The following is a 23,933-nucleotide window of genomic DNA, read 5'->3' as shown; positions in this document are numbered from 1 at the left end:
CCTGATGTTTTCACGATCTCTGCCATTTGTTACAATGACCACTTAGCCAGACATCTCGGTGCACGGATGCCCCTTAAACTGTAGAAGCAAGACCAGCCCACCACCCTTCCTTTTTAGTCCTGCCATAATTTGATGCTACTAACACTTTGCCTACCTACTTCCAATGGTAACAAATATTTTGTAGAATGTGCAAGTTTATTCTGTAGATTGTGGTCCCTGAAGTGAGAGAAACTCTCCACCTACCAGATCTGTGACTTAGGTAACTCACTCAGTGTCTCCAAACTTAATTTCCTTGATATGGAAAATGGGGATGGAAGTTAATAATATTGCAGGAAAGGGGACATGAGTTATAATATAAACTCTTTGCATGGTTCCTATTGGATCATTTTGCTATTATTATTGCTTGTATTTTTGTCACATTATAACCAACTTAGTTTTACTTGTTACAGTACACACAATTGGGGTTTTCTTAAAGAATTAATCAATTTAATTTATTAGCACAAAAGCTAGTGTTAAAAATATGTGTTAAAAATTGAGTTCCAGCGGGGCACGGTGGCTCATGCCTATAATCCCAGCCCTTCGGGAGGCTGAGGCAGGCAGATCACTTGAGATCAGGAGTTTGAGACCAGCCTGGCCAACATGGTGAAACCGTTTCTAGTAAAAATACAAACAATAGCCAGGTGTGGTGGCTCGTGCCTGTAGTCCCAGCTACTCAGGAGGCTGAGACAGGAAAATTGCTTGAACTGGGAGGCACAGGTTGCAGTGAGCCAAGATGGCGCCACTGCACTCCAGCCTGGGCAACAGAGTGAGACTCTGTCTAAAAAAAAAAAAAAAAAAAAAAAAAAAAGTCCCATCTGAGAAAATAAACTGAGTATTTAAGTAAATTTCAAATCTTTTTTGCCACGTGGTATTTAGGGGTTTCTACTAACTGACTTGGATGTTAAAGGGCTGTTTTTGTGATCTCAAAGCCATTGCCACTTACTTTGAACAAGCTGGATGTCTGGGGTACTTCACAGCCAACTGTTTTCTCCCTGCAGCCTGCTCCTTGCTGCTGGTTCCGAGTCCCTGAATGAAATCTGGGATCTTCATGGCTTACCTACTTACGTTCAGGAAAAAAAACGAAAAAAGAAAAAAAAAATCCTCCAGTCATCTCCAACAACAAGAGGTCTGATTTCAGTCATAGCCAAATGGCCACACTGCATTGGAGAGCCAAGCATCCCCTTCCAGAATAGCCTGCCTGGACGCGGGCCACTATGCCTGGCTAATTTTTGTATTTGTAGTAGAGACGGGGTTTCACCATGCTGGCCAGGCTGGTCTCGAACTCCTGACCTCGTGATCCGCCTGCCTCGGCCTCCCAAAGTGCTGGGATTACAGGCACGAGCCATCGTGCCGGGCTGCTTTTCTTTTTCAAAGAAGGTTTTCTTTATTTTTGCAATATCATTACTTGCGCTGTTGACAAGTACCAAATGCACACTGTATAACTACGTAAACCCATCCACCTAACAGCCCAATTCAACGACTGGACTGTTCAGAGCCCTGAATGACATCTTGATAAAGCACCAAAAGTTGTTTCCATAAAGATCTTCAAGGTGTTTGACTTGAGCACATCTTGTCAGGATGCCCATAAAGGAAGCTGACTCTCACTGGGTTCCAGGAATTACGTATACATCCTGATCAGCCCATCTGACAAGTGGCAAATACCTGTGGAAAACCACTAACTATGCTCCTGGCTTACCCTGGAGGACGTGGGGGTGAGGCAATAAGTTTGCCTGGAGCCTGCTTCAGTTCCAGCCTTTGGAGTTAGTCCTATTACAATTTAAAACGCGCTAAAATCCACGCTTGTGCATGACATTCGTGTTTCTTCAGAACACGAGGCTAAGATAATATGGATATGATGGGATGATGGGCTGTTCACAGAGAAATCCCCGTCCAGGGCACACTCAGGCCTGGCGCCTGGCCTGGCCTCCCCTGACAGGAGGAAGGTTTCTCTGGGGGGTCCAAGGCGGCACAGGGGACCCACGGCGAGGAGCCTCTGGGGGGCTCAGCGAACCCAGCGTCCACTCAAGCTCGTCCCGCGCCTGCAATCCACGCGGTGCCGGGTGGGTGCGCGGGAGCCACATCAAAGTCCCCGCACCCCGCCAAGTGCCTGGGGCTCCCCGCCGCTGTCGAGGTCTGCAGAGCGGGTTTCTTGCAAATCGCATCCTTCAGCTGGAGGACCCCAGAAAGGCAGCGCTCCCGTCCAGAGGGTGCTGGTCCCGGACGCAGACCCGCTCCCGAATGCCCTGGGGTCGGGGCTTAAGGCCTGGGCGTGGCAGGAGCCTGGTTTCCTCACCGCGGTGCTCACAGCCGCTGCCTCTTCCCCGGGCGCCCGGTCTGAGGCCGCCGGGTCTGTGGACGCGGATCCGAGGCGGAGCTTCCCCAGGGCGGTCTCCGCTCCCAAGTCGCTCCTGAGGAGTCTTCTGCGTCCCGCCCTTTGTCCGCGCTGGTCTCATTCCACCTGCCCGCGGCCTTCAGGAGGGGCGGCTCTCTCCGGCTGCGGCGGCCCGGCGCTCGCCCCCCCTCGGCCGTCCTCGCCCCTCTCGCCCCGCCTCGCCCCCATCGCCGTCCTCGGGCCCCTCGCCCTCCTCCGGCTTCCCGCCCCTCCCCGGGGCTCTGCGCTTGCGTCGGAGGCGTCCTCTCCGGGGACCACGGGCGGGCGCTCCGCAGGCTGCAGTCAGGGCTGACTTCACCGGGCGAGGCCGGGCGAGGCGCTGGGCCCAGAGGTATGTTTGAAACGATTCGCGTATGTGAATCTACTTTTTGAACTGTAAATTGTATGAAACCTAAATACAAATCATGTATTTCTTATGAAAATTTCGTGTCTGAATTAGGAAGTGCTATCAATACAAAATATCAGATTTCAAAAACGTAGTGCAGGCCGGGCGCGGTGGCTCAAGCCTGTAATCCCAGCACTTTGGGAGGCCGAGACGGGCGGATCACGAGGTCAGGAGATCGAGACCATCCTGGCTAACCCGGTGAAACCCCGTCTCTACTAAAAAATACAAAAAACTAGCCGGGCGTGGTGACGGGCGCCTGTAGTCCCAGCTACTCGGGAGGCTGAGGCAGGAGAATGGCGTGAACCCGGGAGGCGGAGCTTGCAGTGAGCTGAGATCGGGCCACTGCACTCCAGCCCGGGTGACAGAGCGAGACTCCGTCTCAGAAACAAACAAACAAACAAACAAAAAAGTAGTGCAAAAATAGAAGGTGAAATATTTCATTCGTGTTTATGTTGATAACATGTTGAAATGACACTACTTTGGATATACTGAATTAAATATATTAAAATTCATTTCACATATTTATTTATTTATTTATTTGAGATGGAGTCTCCCTCTGTTACCCAGGCTGGAGTGCGGTGGCGCGATCTCGGCTCACTGCAAGCTCCGCCTCCCAGGTTCACGCCATTCTCCTGCCTCAGCCTCCCGAGTAGCCGGGACTACAGGCCCCGCCACCACGCCCGGCTAATTTTTTGTGTTTTTAGTAGAGACGGGGTTTCACCGTGTTAGCCAGGATGGTCTCGATCTCCTGATCTCGTGACCCGCCTGTATATATGTATATACACACGTATATTTTATTTTATTTTAATAGGAATGAGATCTCACTATGTTACCCAGGCTGGTCTCCAACTCCTGAACTCAAGTGATCCTCCTGCTTCAGACTCTCAAAGTCCTGGGAAGAATTTTTCAACATCAAAAAAATCTATTAACGTGAGCTACCACATTAAAAAGAAAAAAATCATATAATTATCTCAGTCTATTCAGAAAGAAATTTGATAGGATTCAAAACCTACTTATGATTTTTTCCCTCTTAGCCAATTAAGACTGGAAGAAACTTTCACAACTAGTGAATTTCATATACCAAAACCTTACATCAAAATTTTACTTGGTAAAGAAAATTGCAAAGATCCTTAATTAACTAATCTTTTAAGGTCATGATTAATTAGCACAAAAATACTCAGTAATCTCCTATGGTTTAACACAGAAATACATTGTCCTAGTCAATGCCCTAGGGAAAGAAAAGGAAAGAAAAGATATAAGGATTGCAAGGTGAGAATAAATTGCCATAATTTGAAGATGATATCACCATCTACCTAGAAAGAAACCGCTGGCTGGGCACAGTGGCTCATGACTCTAATCCCAGCACTTTGGGAGGCAGAGGCGGAGGTCAGAAGTTCGAGATCAGCCTGGCCAATATAGTGAAACCCAGTCTCTTGCTACTAAAAATACAAAAATTAGCTGGGCGTGGTGCCGCATGCCTATAATCTCAGCTATTCAAGAGATGAGGCAGGAGAATCACTTGAACCTGGGAGGCAGAGGTTGCAGTGAGCTGAGATCATGCCACTGCACTCCAATCTGGGGGACAGAGTGAGACTCTCTCTCAAAAAAAAAAAAAAAATAGAAAGAAAGAAAAAAAGAAACCAGCTGGGCGTGGTGGCTCATGCCTGCAACCCCAGCACTTTGGGAGGCCGAGGTGGGCAGATCACTTGATGTCAGAAGTTCAAAACCAGCCTGGCCAACATAGTGAAACCCCGTCTCTACTAAAAATATTGTGAAAACTAGCTGGGCATGGCGGCAGGTGCCTGTAATCCCAGCTACTTGGAGGCTGAGGCAGGAGAATTGCTTGAACCGGGGAGGCGGAGGTTGCAGTGAGCCGAGATCAAGCCATTGCCCTCCAGCCTGGGCGACGAAGCGAGACTCTGTCTAAAAAAATTAATTAATTAATTAATTAAAATAAAACAGTCAAACTCACAGAAGTAGACAGTACAATGGTGGCTTCCAGGGGCTGAGGGGAGGAGGAGGTGGGGAGTTGCTGTTCAGTGGGTTGAAAGTTTCAGCTATGCAAGATGAACGTGTTCTAGAGATCTGCTGCGCAACGTTGTGCCTGGAGTTCATAATACTGCATTGTACGCTTAATTTGTGAAGAGGGTAGACCCCATGTTAAACGTTCTTACCACAAATTAAAAACAAAAAGAATCAGCCAATTAGAAATCCTTAATTTTAGTAATTTTTTATTCGAGATAAGTTATCTTCTGAGGTTTTGAAGTAAAGAAATAGGCCAGGTCCAGTGGCTCACACCTGTAATCCCAGCACTGTGGGAGGCCTGGGTGGGCAGATAGCTTGAGCTCCGGAGTTCAAGACCAGCCTGGGCCACATGGCAAAACCCCACCGCTACAAACAATAAAAAATTAGCCAAGCGTGGTGGTGTGCACCTGTGGTCCTAGCTACTTAGAAGGCTGAGGGGGGAGAATGCTTGAGCCCAGGAGGCAGGGGTTGCAGTGAGCCAAGATCATGCGTGGCAGTGCACTCCATCCTGGGAGACAGAGCAAGACCCTATCTCAAAAAACAACAACAAAAACAAAACAAAAAAACCCTTATGCAACGTTGACTCCAGACTGGTGCAACTCACTGCATGCTAAAGTGAAAGCGTGAAAGGATGGATGGAGGAAAGGAAGTGTGGGTAAGTGAGGAGGGGCTTGATAACGCGGTATAGCAAAGTATTTACTCTAAAGCCTAGGTGGTTATAAGGGTGTTCATTCTGTAATTCTTTCAACTTTTCTGTACATTTTTCTGGACAAAATGTTAAGAGGGAAACACCAAAAACAAAACTACTTGTCATATAAGTCTGTGTCTGTAAGTAAATGCGAAGGAAACTGTCTATATGGATACCCAGAAAGGGAAGGGAAGGAATTGGGCAGGTGGGGGACGGGGCAGGCAAGGAGGTTTGGAGAACAGAAACTTGGACTTTTCCTTTTCCGTGTTTTGATTTTTTGCAATGAGAATATACTCATGTAGTTGCCGGGCGCGGTGGTTCACGCCTGTGATCCCAGCACTTTGGGAGGCCGAGGCAGGCAAATCAGGAGGTCAGGAGATTGAGACCGTCCTGGCTAACATGGTGAAAGTCCATCTCTACTAAAAGTACAAAACAGTTAGCCGGGCGTGGTGGCGGGCGCCTGTGATCCCAGCTACTCGGGAAGCTGAGGCAGGAGAATGGCCTGAAGCCGGGAGGCAGAGCTTGCAGTGAGCCGAGATTGTGCCACTGCACTGGAGCCCAGGCGGCAGAGCGATACTCCAACTCAAAAAATTAAAAAAAACTAAAAAAAAAAAGAGAGAATATACTCATGCAGTCATGTGCTATTTTTTTAGGTAAAAAGCTCAGCATGTGAGAGTCCCCACAAGCTCACGAGGCAGCATCACTCTTGTGCAGGAATCCTAGAAGCAGACAGTCACCTGGGTCCACCAAGGTTACCCAGAGTCAGGAACGACAGGGAGGACAGGAATGAGAGCCCAGCCTGTGCTCCTCCGGGGAAAGAGGCTCTGGTAGAAAGGTCTGGGGCCTTCTCTCCCTGCCCCACCCAGCCCTTCCTCCTACCTTGGGCTGACATGTACACCAGCACCCGTTCATGGTTGTCTGTGGAGCAGGAGACACACACAGCTGCACTCCCGGGGTACTCACAGGCCTGAGCGTCCACCTGGATGCGTCCTCTGCCCCCCAACTCACCCATGCCCAGCTCAGCAAGCCCAGCGGATACTTCATTCCCCTCCCCCAGCCCCTGTCCAACCAACAGCCACGGCCTCCCCACTGCCCTTCTCCAGCATCTGTGGTCTTCGACTCCTTTGTGAAATCCCTGCTGCTTCTGCCTCCGTTCAGTCCTCATGTCTCACCCGGATGACTGTGGATAGTTTCCCAACCGTCTACAGGCCCTTGATTTCACCTGCCCTCGATCACCCCATCTGCCTCCAGATTCTCATTTCTGAAGCACAATTCTGAGCACATCCCTCCCCTACTTTGCAAGCTACACTGTCCCTGTTACCTATGAAGAATCAAGTCCACATGGGACCCTCCAAGACCTGCACTCAGACCATTTTTCCAGATTCGCCACCACCTACTGCGTCACTCAAAGCCACACACACCCCTTCCCTACAGGCGCAGGTCCTGGCGCAGCTGCAGGGCTCCATGTCTTTTCTCTGGCTGGCTCCTCTGCCCAGTGCCCGCCCCCGCCCCAGCTCCACCATGCGGGTGAGCAGCCGCTGCTCTTTCCAGGCTCAAGCCATGTTAGCTTCTCTGTGAATCCTTTCCTACGCCGCCCACCACCACTGGAGAACTGACCCCGGCTCCTTCATGCGTCAGGAGAGTCTATACTCAGCTGCCCCTTCAAACAAAGCCCCTCAGGGCACTCATTGCGTGTGGCTGCCTCACCAAGGTGGAAGTCATGAGCCTTGGTCACCTCTGGGTCTGGTTCCTCTTCTAGGTACGTGGTGGGACTACAGTTCCCCACACCCTTGAAGTTAGTTACGGCCATGTGTCCACTCTGACAACTGAAACGTGAGCAAAAAGTAGCCCAGGTCACTTTGTGCCTTTGGGGACACGTCACTATCCCCTGTTCCCTTCCCCCTGCAGGGAGCATGAAGGAAGTTGCAGAGGGGGGAGGCTTGGCCAGCCAGGTCTCTGAATGAGAGATGTGAGGCAACAGTGCTAAGCCACGGCGGCTGTGCAGGGTGAACATGTGATATGGTTTGGCTGTGTCCCCACCCAATTCTCACCTTGAGCTCCCACCTGTTGTAGGAGGGACCCAGTGGGAGGTAATTGTCTTTCCTGTGCTATTCTCTTCATAGTTGATAAATCCCACTATCAAGATCTGATGGTTTTAAAAAGGGGAGTTTCCCTGCACAAACACTCCTCTCTGGTCTGCCACCGTGTGAGACTCACCTTTAACCTTCTGCCATGATTGTGAGGCCTCCCCAGCCACGTGGAACTGTAAGTCCAAGAGACCTCCTCCTTTGTAAATTGCCCAGTCTCAGGTATGTCTTTTTTTTTTTTTGAGACGGAGTCTCGCTCTGTCACCCAGGCTGGAGTGCAGTGGCCGGATCTCAGCTCACTGCAAGCTCCGCCTCCCGGGTTTACGCCATTCTCCTGCCTCAGCCTCCGGAGTAGCTGGGACTACAGGCGCCCGCCACCACGCCCGGCTAATTTTTTGTATTTTTAGTAGAGACGGGGTTTCACCGTGTTAGCCCGGATGGTCTTGATCTCCTGACCTCGTGATCCGCCCGTCTCGGCCTCCCAAAGTGCTGGGATTACAGGCTTGAGCCACCGCGCCCGGCCTCAGGTATGTCTTTATCAGCAGCATAAAAACAGACTAACACAACATGAAATGATTTTTTTTTGTTTAAAGTCACTAACATTAAGGGCAGTTTGTTATGAGCACTGGGATCCAGCTGTGAGCAACACAGACAAGCTTTCTAGAGGAAATGTAGTTTTCTAGCTACATTCTGGGAGGGGAGGCAGACAATACCAAATAAAACGCCAACAGGAAAATACTGGGAAGTGATAAGAACGGCAAACAAATGAAAACTGTGTGAAGTGGCACAGGGACTTGAGGTTGGGAGGGATGCATATTTTAGAATGGCTAGAAAAAGTGTGTCTGAAAAGTGTAATTGAGCTTGGATATGAATGATGATGATAAAAAGCCAGACATGTCAAGACTAGGACAAAATCAGTCCAGAAAAACCAGTCCAGTTCTTCGCACATGCGAAGAACAGAGTTGGTGCATTTAAGGAACAGAAAAAAATCATGGGAGACTTAAATCCACAGATAATGATACAAAACGGGGTCAGAAAGACTGGCAGGGGCCGGATTACTTAAGGCATGTAGGCCAGAACGGATGGATAGATGGGAGAATGGATACGGATGATGGATGTATTGAAAGATGCATAAACAGGCCGGGCGCGGTGGCTCACGCCTATAATCCCAACACTTTGGGAGGCCGAGGCAGGCGGATCACGAGGTCAGGAGATCGAGACCATCCTGGCTAACACGGTGAAACCCCATCTCTAATAAAAAGTACGAAAAACTAGCCGGGCGAGGTGGCGAGCGCCTGTAGTCCCAGCTACTCGGGAGGCTGAGCCAGGAGAATGGCGTAAACCCGGGAGGCGGAGCTTGCAGTGAGCAGATATCCGGCCACTGCACTCCAGCCTGGGTGACAGAGCGGACCTCCGCCCCCAAAAAAAAAAAAAAAAAAAAAACATTTTAAAAAAAAATACTAAAAATTAGCTGGGCGTGGTGGCGGCGCCTGTAGTCCCAGCTACTCGGAGGCTGAGGCAGGAGAATGGTGTGAACCCGGGAGGCGGAGCTTGCAGTGAGCCGAGATCGCGCCACTGCACTCCAGCCTGGGCGACAGAGCAAGACTCCGTCTCAAAAGAAAAAAGAAAGATGCATAAACATAAGGGTGGAGGGTGGGAGGAGGGAGAGGATCAGGAAAAACAACTAATGGGTACTAGGCTTAATATCTGGGTGATGAAATAATATGTACAACAACCCCCCCCACCCCATGACACACGTTTACCTATGTAACAAACCTGCACATGTACCCCTGAGCTTTAAACAAAGGGTTTAAAAAGAAAAAAAGTGGATAAAGATAAATGGATGGAAGAATGGGAAGGTGGGTGGATTGGTGGGTGGGTGGATGGATGGGTGGGTGTGTGGGTGGATGGATGGGTGGGTGATGGGTGGGTAGGTGGATGATGGGTGGGTGGATGGGTGGATAGGAGGGTGGATAAGTGGGTGGAAGGGCAGATGGATGGATGGATGGATGGATACTGTCAAATTCCAGATAATTAGAAACCCAAATCCATTTTCGATCACTAGGTGGCAGCCAAACATTTAGAACTGTTACGTAGTTGTGTCTGTCTTTATATTGGCTTTTTTTTTTTTTTTGAGACAGAGTCTTACTCTGTTGCCCAGGCTGGAGTGCAGTGGCTTCCCAGGTTCAAGCAATTCTCCTGCCTCAGCCTCCTGAGTATCTGGGATTGCAGGCACCTGCCACCGTGCCTGGCTAATTTTTGTATTTTTAGTAGAGATGGGGTTTCACCATGTTGTCTAGGCTGGTCTGAACTCCTGACCTCAAATGATCTGCCCGCCTTGGCCTCGCAAAGTGCTGGGATTACGGGCATGAGCCACCTTGCCCGGCCTGTACTGGCATAAATTTTAAAGAACTCATGATATTCATCACTGATAAGTCGATGAACTTTCATCTCTGTGCAGAGCAGAGCAGAGTGTCTGGACTAGTGTGGCCACTGGGCTCTTAGCTGTGCAGAGATATTATGCCCTTGGCCCAGAGATGAGCAGGTAAAATTCAGGGGAGCCAGACTTCCCAAGGGTTACCTCTGCAGCAAGCAGGCTCTGTCCATTTACAATGCTGTGTTGTACAACAAATAGTATCATGTACCAGGTGGATCATAATGTGAAAAAGATTAAGAGGCACAGCTTCAGAGAGTGAGAATTTCTGGTCCTAATAAAGGAGTAAAAATACCATCAAGTTTGAGAATATTGATTCAAGAAATGACTAGGAAGAGCCACCTACCCTAGAAAAGTGAAGAATCATCCTGGACTCTCCAGTGGGAAAAGCAGTTTGCATATGGAATTAAATCATATCACTCTTTCCTTCAAAACAGACTTAATGAGTGCAATGATTTGAATATGGTTTGAATAGGGTTTGCACAGGGTTTGCATAGGGTTTGAATATGGTTTGAATAAGGTTGGAATATGGTTGGAATAGGGTTTGAAGATGGTTTGGATAAGGTTTACAATAGGGTTGGAATAGCGTTTGAAGATAGTTTGAATATGGTTTGCATGTGGTTTGCTTAGGGCTTGAATATGGTTTGAATAGGGTTGGAATATGGTTGGAATAGGGTTTGAATAGGGTTTGAAGACGGTTTGAAGATGGTGTGCATTTGGTTTGAATAGGGTTGGAATAGGATTTGAAGATGCTTTGCATAGGGTTTCCATATGGTTTGCATAGGGCTTGAATATGGTTTGAATAGGACTTGAAGATGGTTTGAATACATTTTGCATGTGGTTTGAATAAGGTTTGAATAGGGTTGGAATAGGGTAGGAATAGGGTTTGAATTGGATTTGAAGATGGTTTGCATGTGTTTGAATAAGGTTGGAATAGGGTTGGAATAGGGTTTCAAGAGGGTTTGAATAGGGTTTGAATCGGGTTGGAATAGGGTAGGAATAGGGTTTGAATTGGATTTCAACATGGTTTAGAATATGGTTTGCATATGGTTTGAATAAGGTTTGAATAGGGTTGGAATAGGGTTGGAATAGGATTTCAAGAGGGTTTGAATGTGGTTTGCATAGGGTTTGAATAGGGTTGGAATATGGTTGGAATAGGGTAGGAATAGGGTTTGAATTGGGTTTGAAGATGGTTTGAATATGGTTTGAATAGGGTTCCCGCCAAAGTTCATGTTGAAACTCAGTCCCCAAGGTGACAGTATTGAGAGGTGAGGCCGTTAAGAGGTGATTGGATCATGAGGGCTGTATTCCCACAGGTGAATGGATTCCTGGAAAACTAACTGCTTTTTTTTTTTTTTTTTTTTTTTTTACAACCTTGCTCTGTTACCCAGGCTGGAGTGTGGTGGCACGATCTTGGCTCACTGCAACCTCCACAATTCTCGTGCCTCAGCCTCCCAAGTGGCTGGGATTACAGGCATTCACCAAGCCCAGCTAATTGTTGTAGTTTTAGTAGAGACAGGGCCTCGCCATGTTGGCCAGGTTGGTGTCGAACTCCTGACTTCAAGTGATCCACCCACCTCAGCCTCCCAAAGTGTTGGGAAGACAGGTGTGAGCCATGGAGCCCAGCCAGAACTGGCCGCTTTATATGAAGAGGAAGAGAGGTCAGAACTGGCGGCTATATAAGAAGAGGAAGACAGACCTGAGCAAGCATGTGAGCACATTCAGCCCCTCACCATGTGATGCCCTGCATCGCCCTCTGAACTCTGCAGAGTTCCCGCCAGCAAGAAGGTCCTCATCAGATGTGGCCTCTCAACCTTGGACTTCCTAATTGAAATACATAAATTTCTTTTCTTTATAAATTAGGTATATCTAGTTTCAGTTTCAGGTATTCTCTCATAAGCAATAGAAACCAGACTCAGGTCATGAGCACTCACTCTGTATCCATTCTGCAACACAGAAGTGGGAGTAATTGCCAGGTGGTTCCTTGTCCCAGGGAGCTCCCCCTATAGAAAGGAGAGACAAACGAAGGACTATCATATGGCTCAGCCAGCCTGCTTCATCATTCAGGAGCACTTTCAGCGGCAAGTGGGAGAGTTACTGTGGCTTAAATAGGGTCATTTACCTTGACCATTCCCTCATGCTTGTCATCTTATGATGGCAGAAAGGCTGCCCTAGCTCCAGCTATCACATGTACAGTCAAAGCAGGAAGAAAAGAAAAAGGACATGGATCATTAGCTATATTTTTCCATATACTGAGGAAAGCAAAGGACTTCCTAGAAGCACCAACACATTTGGTTACAGCTCATTGGTTAGAACTATGCCACATGGCACCCCAGGCTGCCAGGGAGGTTGTAAACATGGGTATCTCACCTAGGCTAAGCCAACGAACAAAATCAAGTTTCCATTAATACAACAGGTACTGGATATTGAGTATGCAGTTAATAGTGTGTCAAAGAAATGCAAATTTGGCCAGGTGCAGTGGCTTATGCCTGTAATCCCAGTGCTTTGGGAGGCTGAGGCAGGAGGATCACTTGAGGCCAGGAGTTGACCAGCCTGGGCAATGTAGCAAGACCCCCATCTCCACAAAAAAATTTTAAGAAATAAAAACATAGCCAGCACTTTGGGAGGCCGAGGCAGGCGGATCACCTGAGGTCAGGAGTTTGAGACCAGCCTGGCCAACATGGTGAAACCCCGTCTCTGCTAACACAAAAATTAGCCAGGCGTGGTGGCAGGCACCTGTAATCCCAGCTACTCAGGAGGCTGAGACAGGAGAATCACTTGAATCCGGGAAGTGGAGGTTGAAATGAGCCGAGATTGTACCAGTGCACCCCAGCCTGACAACAGAGCAAAACTCTCTGTCTCAAAAAAAAAAAAAGAAAAGAAAAGAAAAGGATATCACCCCACTCCACACCTGGGATGACTTCTTCCCCAGCTCCGATCGCTTTGCCTGGCCGGACTTCAGGGACATTTGCAAATGGAACAACCACGTGCTGAGCAACCTGCTCTGTTGCCAGACCAACTACCTGGTGGTGGCTGCCATGATGATTTCCGTCGTGGGGTTTCTGAGTCCCTTCAACATGATCCTGGGAGGAATCGTGGTGGTGCTGGCGTTCACAGTGTTTGTGTGAGCAGCCCACAATAAAGACATCCTTCGCCGGATGAAGAAGCGCCACCCCACGACGTTCCTTATGGTGGTCATGTTCACCAGCGATTTCCTTATATCCATGTTTGGGGGAGTCATGGTCTTTGTGTTTGGCATCACTTTTCCTTGGTTGTTGATGTTTATCCATGCATCGTTGAGACTGTGGAACCTCAGGAACACACTGGAGAATAAAATGGAAGTAATAGGTTTGAAGAGGACACCAACGGGCATTGTCCTGGATGTCCTACAACAGCAGGAAGAAGGCCTCAATAGACTCACTGACTATCAGCAAAGTGAAGGAAGAAACATAACTGACCTGAGATGGGGTTGTAGCAGAAATTGAGTTGCAGTTTGCCCTTGTCCGGACCTACTTTCTGCTTGTGTTTTTGAAATAGGAGGTGCAGGTACCACCCAATTATCTATGGCAGCATGCATGTATAGGCCGAACTATTATCAGCTCTGATGTTTCAGAGAGAAGGCCTCAGAAACTGAAAAAGAACCACCACCCTCCTATTATGTCTGAAGTTTCACGTGTGTTTATGAAATCTAATGGGAAATGGATCACACTATTTCTTTAAGGGAATACAAAATAAATAAATAAATAAAAGAAGTATGGCTTTTGCAGCAACAATACTGTTATAGGAATAAAAAAATCATTGTAAAGTATCAAGACAATACAAGTAAATGAAAAGGCTGCTTAAGTAGATGACATCATGTGTTATCCTGTTCCTAATCCCCTAGAATTGTAATGTGTGCGATATAAATTAGTTTTTATTATTCTCCTTTAAAAATCAAAGATGATCTCTATCACTTTGCCACCTGTTTGATGCGCCGTGGAAACTGGTTAAGCCAGTTGTTTATACTTCATTTACAAATCTAAAGATAGCTGTTTAGGATATTTTGTTAAATTTTTGAGATGATAGTAATGTGTTTTCACCAGCAAGTATTTGTTGCAAACTTAATGTCATTTTCCTTAAGATGGTTACAACTATGTAACCTGTAGTATTCTGGACAGACTTGTTAAAAAATAAACAGACAGAAAGAAAAATAAAACAAAACTTGAGTTCTGTTTATCTTGCACACTTTTTGTTGTTACTGTGAAAAAAAAAACGGCCCAAGAAAATATTTCCCATTTTTTCATTTTTTAGTTTATAACTGGAACATTTAGAAAGAAGGAAATGAATGTGCATTTTATCAATTCCTTAGGGGCACAAGGAGGACGATAATAGTAGATCTTTTGAAATTTGAACAACATCTTTAGATAACCAAGCAAAGACTTTAAAAAATTGTAATGAAAATGGAAAACAGCTACTGTAGCTCATAAAAATTTTAGATAGCTATTGCTACAACCATATGCTTTTACAGCTAGACATTAAAATTATGATAGCATGAGTTCATACATTCGATTACTTTTCCTCCCTTTCTCTTGTTTTTTTTTTGAGACGGAGTCTCACCCTGTCACCCAGGCTGGAGTGCAGTGGCGTGATCTCATCTCACTGCAACCTCCGCCTCCTGGGTTCAAGCAATTCTCCCATCTGAGCCTCCCGAGTAGCTGGGACTACAGGTGCTCACCACCATGCCTGGCTAATTTTGTTTTTTTATTTTTAGTAGAGATGGCATTTCACCGTGTTAGCCAGGATGGTCTTGATCTTCTGACCTCATGATCCACCCGACTCGGCCTCCCAAAGTGCTGTGATTACAGGCGTAAGCCACCACGCCCGGCCTTTTTGTTTGTTTGTTTGTTTGAGACAGAGTCTCACTTTATCGCCCAAGCTGGAGTGCAGTGGTGTGATCTCGGCTCACTGCAACCTCTACCTCCTGGGTTCAAGCGATTATCCTGCCTCAGCCTCCCGGATAACTGAGATTACAGGTGCTCACTACCACTGCTTAGGCTGGTCTTGAACTCCTGGCCTCAAGTGATCCCTTGGCCCCAGCCTCCCAAAATGCCGGGATTACAGGCGTGAGCCACTGGCTAATTTTTTTTTTTTTTTTTTCCTGTCAGGCTCAAGCAGTCCTTCTGCCTCAACCTCCCTGTAGCTGGGACCACAGACACATATCACCATGCCTGACTAATTTTTGTATTTTCTGTAGAGATGGGGTTTGCTGTGTTGCCCAGGCTGGTTTCGGACTCTTGGCCTCAAGTGATCCACCTGCCTTAGCCCCCATCCTTAAAAAAAAAATTCGACTGTGTCACTGTGCTGCTTGAGCCTTCAGTGGTTGTCCTCCAAGTAGAATCTGCTCCCTGCCTCTCCAGCCTGGAGGCTACTGCTCCAGGCCCTTGGCTTCTTAGCCTCAAAGCCTGCTTCCCTCTGGCTGACCAGGCCCTATCACCTGCCAAATCCCAGGTTACGCATCACTTTCTCTGCAACTCTCCCCAACTCTCAAATAGCTCCCAATTAGGGGCTCTCACTGTAGTGCATAGCACTTGCTGAAACTTGTAGCTGTGGACTGTATTGTAAAATTACTCATTTTTCTTCATCTCCCTGCTAGATTCGAAGCTTCTCCAGGAAAGGGATCTTTTCTCCTCTGGTCATCCCAGGACAAGGCAAATGGAATGTACTTGAACATTCACTGGATGGACAAATGCATGAAATGAAGACACAAATGTGGAGCTGGTAAGCAGTGGGCCAAGCATCCTTCCAAATGGAGAATGAAATTATGAAGACTCCAGCTGGGCGCGGTGGCTCACACCTGTAATCCCAGCACTTCGGGAGGCTGATGCGGGCGGATCACGAGGTCAGGAGTTCGAAACCAGCTTGACCAACATGGTGAAACCCAGTCACTACTAAAAATACAAAAATTAGCTGGGCGTGGTGGGGCAGTAATCCCAGTTACTTGGGAAGCTGAGGTGGGAGAATCACTTGAACACTGGAGGCAGAGACTGCAGTGAGCCGGGATTGCGCCACTGCACTCCAGCCTGGGCAACAAAGCAAGACTCTGTCACACAAAAAAAAAAAAAAAAAAAAGGCCGGGCGCGGTGGCTCCCGCCTGTAATCCCAACACTTTGGGAGGCTGAGGCGGGCGGATTACCTGATATCAGGAGTTCAAGACCAGCCTGGCCAACATGGTGAAACCCCATCTCTACTAAAAAGACAAAATTTAACCGGGCGCGGTGGCTCACGCCTGTAATCCCAGCACTTTGGGAGGCCGAGGCGGGCGGATCACGAGGTCAAGAGATTGAGATCATCCTGGTCAACATGGTGAAACCTCGTCTCTACTAAAAATACAAAAACTTAGCCGGGTGTGGTGGCACGCGCCTGTAATCCCAGCTACTCGGGAGGCTGAGGCAGGAGAATCGCTTGAACCCGGGAGGCGGAGCTTGCAGTGAGCCGGGATCACGCCACTGCACTCCAGCCTGCGCGACAGAGCGAGACTCCGTCTCAAACAAACGAACAAACACAAAATTAGCCGGGTGTGGTGGGGCGGTAATCCCACCTACTTGGGAAGCTGAGGTGGGAGAATCACCGGAACCCGGAGGCGGAGGCTGCAGTGAGCGAGATCGCGCCGCTGTCCTCCAGCCTGGGCAACAAGAGCGAGACTCGGTCTCAAAAGAAAAAAAATTAGCCGGCAGTAGGTTTTGAAGATTTGATTTGGCTGAAGACAGTGAGTGACCCGGCGGAAGCCTTGGGAGATCCGCACCCAGAGAGTTCAAAACGGATCGTGTGTTGTCCGCCTGAAGGCGGCGCGCTCGGTCCCTCCCCAGCTCCGCGCCGGGCGGACCTTCTCCTCAGCCGGCGGCGGGACACTGTGGGGACGCCTTTGTTTCCGCCGCTCGTGGTGTCTGGATCCACAATTTGTTTATGTGGTTGTGGAGCCGGACTCCGCGTCGAAGGGCGGTCTCTTTCAACACATCAGTGGGACTCCGGGAAAGGCCGAGAGACGCGGGGATCCCCGCCGGAAGGGCGGCCCGCGCTGCCCGGCCGTGGCGGGGGAGGGGGGTACCCCATACCCTCGCTCCAACCGAGATGCCCGTTTCTTAAGGGCAGCCTGGAGTGTCCCACCCGAGCAGGTCCCGGAGGCGGCCCATGCTGTTTATCACTCAGAAATGTAAAGTTCGTTTGTTTTGAGATAGGGTCTCCCCACTTTGCCTAGGTTGGAGTTCAGGGGCGCGATCTCAGCTCAGTGCATCCTCCACCTCCTGGGCCCAAGCGATCCTGCCACCTCAGTCTCCTGAGTAGCTGGAACTACAGGCATGTGCCACCAGGCCTGGCTAATATTTAACCCCTTACCAGAACTATTTTTTTTGAGACTGGAGTCTAACACATAAAACACAGCCGAGTGCAGTGGCGCGATCTCGGCTCATCACAACGTCCGCCTTTTGACTTCAAGCAGTTCTCCTGCCTCAGCCTCCCAAGTAGCTGGGATTATGGCCCTGCGCCACTGCACCCGGCTAATTTTTTGTATTTTTAGTAGAGGCGGGGTTTCACCATGTTGGCCAGGCTGGTCTTGAACTCCCGATCTCAGGTAATTTGCTTGCCTCGGCCTCCCAAAGTGCTAGGATTACAGGCGTGAGCCACCGCGCCCAGCATGTTTTTAAATGTTTGTAGAAATGGGGCCTCAATATGTTGTCCAGGATGGTCTGGAACTCCTGACCTCAGGTGATGTGCCTGCCTTGGCCTCCCAAAGTACTGGGATCATAGGCGTGAGCCATCACACGGAACCTAGATCATTTTTTCTCAACTTTTTTTTCATGATCACCATCTTAAAGATCCTTTCTAGATCTTTTTTCCTAGTTCCCCACCACATGACATTTTAATAACATAGATATACTGTAACATATGTCTTTTAATGTCCTGTGGCCCTTTGGAAGGCAACAAACCATTGTGTTACCTAAGATTTGTTTCCTTCCCCCTCATAGCCTCCCCATCCCACTACCCCCATGCACTCATACTACAATTTATTCCATACTTCATTAGACATTAAGCTGCTTTCTAAAGCTTCCCTATTTCATGCTGCCATGAACAATCTTGTAATTAAATCAGTGCAAAAGTAGGAATGGAATGAATGTTTTAATGAAATGTATGTGTTTATACTGCAAATAGCCCTAAGCGAGAGGATGTACCAATTTACACTCCAACCACAATGTACCTCGATGACATCTCCTTGCATCCTTTCCAGCTCTCTTAATTACTCGTTTAAAGGATCACTAATTTGAAAATTAGTTGCAAAGGCTTTGTGTTATTTTATTTAATTAGCATTTCTTTGGTTACCACTCAGAGGGACACCTCTCAAGCCTATGGATCATCTGCATATTTTCTTTTCTTTATTTTTTTGAGACAGAAATTCGCTTTTGTTGCCCAGGCTGGAGTGCAATTGTGTGATCTCGGTTCAACGCAACCTCCGCCTCCCAGGTTCAAGCGATTATCTTGCCTCAGCCGCCCGAGTAGCTGGGATTACAGGCATGTGCCACCATGCCCCACTAATTTTGCATTTTTAGTAGAGATGGGGGCTCTCCATATTGGTCAGGCTGGTCTTGAACTCCCCACCTCGGGTGATCCGCCCACCTCAGCCTCCTAAAGTGCTGGGATTATGGGAGTGAACCACTGCGCCCAGCTGTTTTTTTTTTTTTTTTTTTGAGGAGTTTTGCTCTTGTTGCCCAGGCTAGAGTGCAATGACATGATCTCAGCTCACCACAACTGCCACCTCCTAGGTTCAAGCGATTCTCCTGCCTCAGCCTCTCGAGTAGCTGAGATTACAGGCATGTGCCACCACGGCCGGTTAATTTTTTGTATTTTTAGTAGAGGCAGGGTTTCTCTATGTTGGTCAGACTGGTCTTGAACTCCTGACCTCAGGTAATCCATGATCTTGGCCTCCCAAAGTGTTGGGATTACAGGCGTGAGCCTGGTCATCTGCATATTTTCTTTTGCAAATCTCAGGGTTCTGTTTTTCTGTTTGTTTTGTTTTGAGACAGAGTCTCATTCTGTCACCCAGGCTCGAGTGCAGTGGCGTGATCTAGGCTCACCGCAACCTCTGCCTCCCAGGTTCAAGTGATTCTCCTGCCTCAGCCTCCAAGTAGCTGGGATTACAGGCACGTGTCACCATGCCCGGCTAATTTTTGTATTTTTTTAGGAGAGATGGAGTTTCACCATGTTGGCCAGGCTGGTCTCCAACTCTTGATGTCAGGTGATCCACCTGCCTTGGCCTCCCAAAGTGCTGGGATTACAGGTGTAGCCACCACGCCTGGCTTTTTTTTTTGAGACCGAGTCTTGCTCTGTCACCCAGGTTGGAGTGCAGTGGCAAAATCTAGGCTCACTGCAAGCTCTGCCTTCTGGGATCCCGCCATTCTCCTGCCTCAGCCTCCCGAGTAGCTGGGACTATAGGTACCTCCCACCACGCCCGGCTAATTTTTTGTCTTTTTAGTAGAGACGGGGTATCACCATGTTAGCCAGGATGGTCTCGATCTCCTGACCTCGTGATCCGCCCACCTCGGCCTCCCAAAGTGCTGGGATTACAGGCGTGAGCTACTGTGCCCAGCCTGGGGTTCTGTTTCTTGAGGGCTGTATGGTGAGCGGTGGTTTCCGGATCCTAGCCGACTAGCAGGTCAATCATGGCAGTGTTTACCAGCTGTGCACCTACCTGGAGCAAATTAATTACTCTAACCTCTCTTTGTAAAATTTGTAAAATGGGGTAAATAATAGTACTCATCTGCCATTGGGTTGTTTTGGGAATTAGCTGAGATACCAGTAAGCATTTTATTTTTTTTTGAGACAGAGTCTGGCTCTGTCACCTAGGCTGGAGTGCAGTGGTGCGATCTCGGCTCACTGCAACCTCTGCCTCCCGGGTTCAAGTGATTCTCCTGCCTCAGCCTCCTGAGTAACTGGGATTACAGACGCCTACCACCACACCTGGCCAATTTTTGTATTTTAGTAGAGACAGGGTTTCACCATGTTGACCAGGTCTCTTTTTTTTTTTTTGAGATCGAGTCTTGCTCTATTGCCCAGGCTGGAGTGCAGTGGCACAATCTTGGCTCACTGCAACCTCTGCCTCCCAGGTTCAAGTGATTCTCTTGCCTCAGCCTCCCAAGTAGCTGGGATTACAGGTACTTGCCAGCACACCTGACTAATTTTTGTATTTTTCGTAGAAATAGGGTTTCACTATGTTGGCCAGGCTGGTTTTGAACTCCTGACCTCAGGTGATCTGCCCACCTCGGCCTCCCAAAGTGTTGGGATTACAGGCGTGAGCCACTGTGCCGTCTACTTCACATTATTAAGAAATCCATGAAAATATAATTTTAATGGCTGTAACATGTCATCACACAAAATAATTGGAGTATAACAGTTTCCATCAAATCTAAAATATCATCAATTTTAAGTCCCACCATTATTTTCTGCACTACTACAAACAAATTCTGGCCTGGCATGGTGGCTTGTAATCCCAGCGCTCTGGGAGGCCGAGGCAGTCAGATCACCTGAGTTCAGGAGTTCCAGACCAGCCTGGTCAACCTGTCTCTACTAAAAATACAAAAATTAGCCTGGCGTGGTGGCATGTGCCTAGAGTTCCAGCTACTTGTTGGGAGGCTGAGGCAGGAGGATCACCTGAGCCTGGGTGGGGGAGGTTGCAGTGAGCCAAGATCGTGCCACTGCACTCCAGCCTGGGCGACATAGTATTATTATTATTATTATTATTATTATTTTGAGATGGAGTCTCGCTCTGTCGCTCAGGCTGGAGTGCAGTGGCACGATCTCGGCTCACTGAAAGCTCCGTCTCCCAGATTCACGCCATTCTCCTGCCTCTGCCCCCCAAGTAGCTGGGACTACAGGTACCCGCCACCATGCCCAGCTAATTTTTTTGTATTTTAGTAGAGACGGGGTTTCACCATGTTAGCCAGGATGGTCTCTATCTCCTGACCTCGTGATCCGCCCGCCTCAGCCTCCCAAAGTGCTGGGATTACAGGTGTGAGCCACCGCGCCTGGCTGTATTATTATTATTTTTTGAGATGGTCTCACTTTGTCACTGTGCCCAGCTAATTTTTGTATTTTTGTAGAGATGGGTTTTGACCATGTTGCCCAGGCTTGCTTCAAACTCCTCAACTGAAGCAATCTGCCTGCCTCGGCCCGCAAAGTGCTAGCATTACACGTGTGAGCCACCACGCCCAGCCATGTTATTTATGATTGCATTTCTTTTCTTTTCTTTGAGGCAGAGTCTTGCTCTGTCACCTAGTCTGGAGTGCAGTGGTGTGATCTTGGCTCACTGCAACCTCTGCCTCCGGGGTTCAAGCCATCCTCCCACCTCAGGCTCTTGTGTAGCTGGGATTACAGGTGTGTGCCACCACACCCGGTTAATTTATCTTTTTTACTACACTTGATCTTTGCTCAAAGGATGAGATGTGACAATTTAGTAGAGATGGTGTTTCACCATGTTGGCCAGGTGGGTCTGGAATGCTTGACCTCAAGTGATCAGCCCACCATGGCCTCCCAAAGAGCTAGGATTACAGGGTGAGCCACCACGCCCAGCTGGTATCATTGGTTTTAAAACACATTCCTGGCCAGGCGAGGTGGTTCATGCCTATAATCCCAGCAATTTGGGAGGCTGAGGTGGGTGGATCACCTGAGGTCAACATGGCGACATCCCGTCTCTACTAAAAACACAAAAATTAGCTGGGCGTGATGGCGGACGCCTATAATCGCAGCTACTCTGGAGGCTGAGGTAGGAAAATTGCTTGGATCCGGGAGGTGGAGGTTTCAGTGAGCCGAGATTACACCACTGCACTCCAGCCTGGGTGAAAGAGCAAGACTCCATCTCAAAAAAAAAAAAAAAAAAAAGCAGAAGAAAATAAATAAAACACATTCCTATCTCATTAAGGCTAAGCTGTACAAAATGTGTCTTATAAATGATACCAAAGATAACAAATATGTGTTTAATCTCTGGATGGGAAAAGGCTTTCTAAACTTAAAGACAAACCTCAAAGGAACATATCCATGGCTTTGACATCAAGAAATTTAAACATTCTATATGTCCAAATATTAAACAGCAATCATAGGCCGGGTGCAGTGGCTCACACCTGTAATTCCAGCACTTTGGGAGGCTGAGGTGGGTGGATCACTTGAGGTCTGGAGTTCCAGACCAGCCTGGCCAACATGGTGAAACCCCATCTCTACTAAAAATACAAAAATTAGCCGGGTGTGATGGTGCATGCCTGTAATCCCAGCTATTTGGTATTTTTTTCCTTCTTTTTTTGAGATGGAGTCTCCCTCTGTTGCCCAGGCTGGAGTACACTGGCGGGATCTCTGCTCACTGCAACCTCCACCTCCTGGGTTCAAGCGATTCTCCTGCCTCAGCCTCCCAAGTAGCTGAGATTACAGGCACCCGCCACCATGCCTGGCTAATTTTGTATTTTTAGTAGAGACAGGATTTCACCATGTTGGCCAAACTGTCTCAAACTCCTGACATCAAGAGATCCACCCACCTCGGCCTCCCAAAGTGCTGGGATTACAAGTGTGAGCCACTGCGCCTGGCGTACCCCAGCAATTTGGGAGGTTGAGGCACAAAAATTGCTTGAACCCGGGAGGTGGAAGTTGCAGTGAGCCAAGATCACATACCTGCACTCCAACCTGAGTGACAAAGTGAGATCCTGTCTTTAAAAAAAAAAGCAATCATAAATCAGGGCCGAGCATCATGGCTCACACGTAGAATAATTCCAGTACTTTGAGAGGCCAAGGTGGGAGAATTGCTTGACGCCAGGAATTAAAGACTAGCCTGGGCAACATAGTGAGACCCCCATCACCACAAAACAATACAAACAATTAGTCAGGCCTGGTTGAAAGTGCCTGTAGCCCCAGCTACTCAGGAGGCTGAGTGTGGAGGATGGCTTGGGCCCAGGAGTTCAAGGCTGCAGTGAGCTATGATTGTGTCACGGCACAGAACAAGACATTGTCTGTAAAACAAACAAAAAATACCACCACAAAACCACAAAAATAATTAAAAGGTAGGCAAACTGAGAAGAATGTTTGGGGCAACTATCCTAAGGGCTAACAGCTTTAACAAAGAGCTCTGTAAACTATAAGAAGTATACCAAGACATAAAGACCACTGAGGCAAGATGGTGAATTTTTTTTTTGTTGTTTTTTTTAGATGGAGTCTCGCTCTGTGGCCCAGGCTGGGGTGCAGTGGTACAATCTCTGCTCACTGCAACCTCCACCTCCCAGGTTCAAGTGAGTCTCCTGCGTCAGCCTCCTGAGTAGCTGGGATTACAGGCGGCTGCCACCACACCCGGCTACATTTTGTATTTTTAGTAGAGACAGGGTTTCACCATGTTGGTCAAGCTGGTCTCGAACTCCTGACCTCGTGATCCACCGGCCTTGGCCTCCCAAAGTGGTGGGATTACAGGCATGAGCCACCTCGCCTGGGCTGATGATGAACTTTTTATTTTAAAAAACCTTTGTCTGAGTGTGGTGGCTCATGCTTGTAATCTCAGTACTTTGGGAGGCTGAGGCAGGCAGGTCACTTGAGGTCAGGAGTTCCAGACCAGCCTGGCCAACGTGGCAAAACCCTATCTCAACTAAAAATTTAAAAAAAGTAGGTGTGGTGGCACACACCTGTAATCCCTCTAGACTTGGGAAGCTGAGGCACGAGAATTCCTTGAACCTGGAAGGCAGAGGTTGCAGTGAGCCAGATTGAACCACTGTACTCCAGCCTGGGTGACAGAGTGAGACTGTCTCAAAAACAAAAGCAAACAAAAAAACCTTCTTTCATTGCCAGACATGGTGGCTCACACCTGTAATCCCAGCACTTTCTCTGGGCGG

General features: G+C 48.2%; 1 protein-coding gene and 1 pseudogene across 2 annotated transcripts; both read left to right on the top strand.

Moving 5' to 3' along the window:
* Nucleotides 1–1,720: 1,720 nt before the first annotated feature.
* Nucleotides 1,721–15,951, top strand: LOC108586565. Its single transcript, XM_031666830.1, has 3 exons — nt 1,721–1,751; nt 1,918–2,762; nt 15,683–15,951. The coding sequence occupies exons 1-2, from the start codon at nt 1,721–1,723 to the stop codon at nt 2,721–2,723; spliced, it is 837 nt and encodes a 278-aa protein (XP_031522690.1). The 3' UTR covers nt 2,724–2,762; nt 15,683–15,951.
* LOC103885641 lies at nt 9,468–14,260 on the top strand (annotated as a pseudogene). The gene is made up of 2 exons (XR_004184017.1): nt 9,468–9,475; nt 12,869–14,260. The product of XR_004184017.1 is annotated as a PRA1 family protein 3 pseudogene (transcript).
* Nucleotides 15,952–23,933: the final 7,982 nt, after the last annotated feature.

The sequence above is a fragment of the Papio anubis genome, chromosome 5 (assembly GCF_008728515.1).
Source record: "Papio anubis isolate 15944 chromosome 5, Panubis1.0, whole genome shotgun sequence".
In the NCBI taxonomy this organism is placed as follows: domain Eukaryota; kingdom Metazoa; phylum Chordata; class Mammalia; order Primates; family Cercopithecidae; genus Papio; species Papio anubis.
This window is presented reverse-complemented; position numbering and strand designations above follow the sequence as displayed.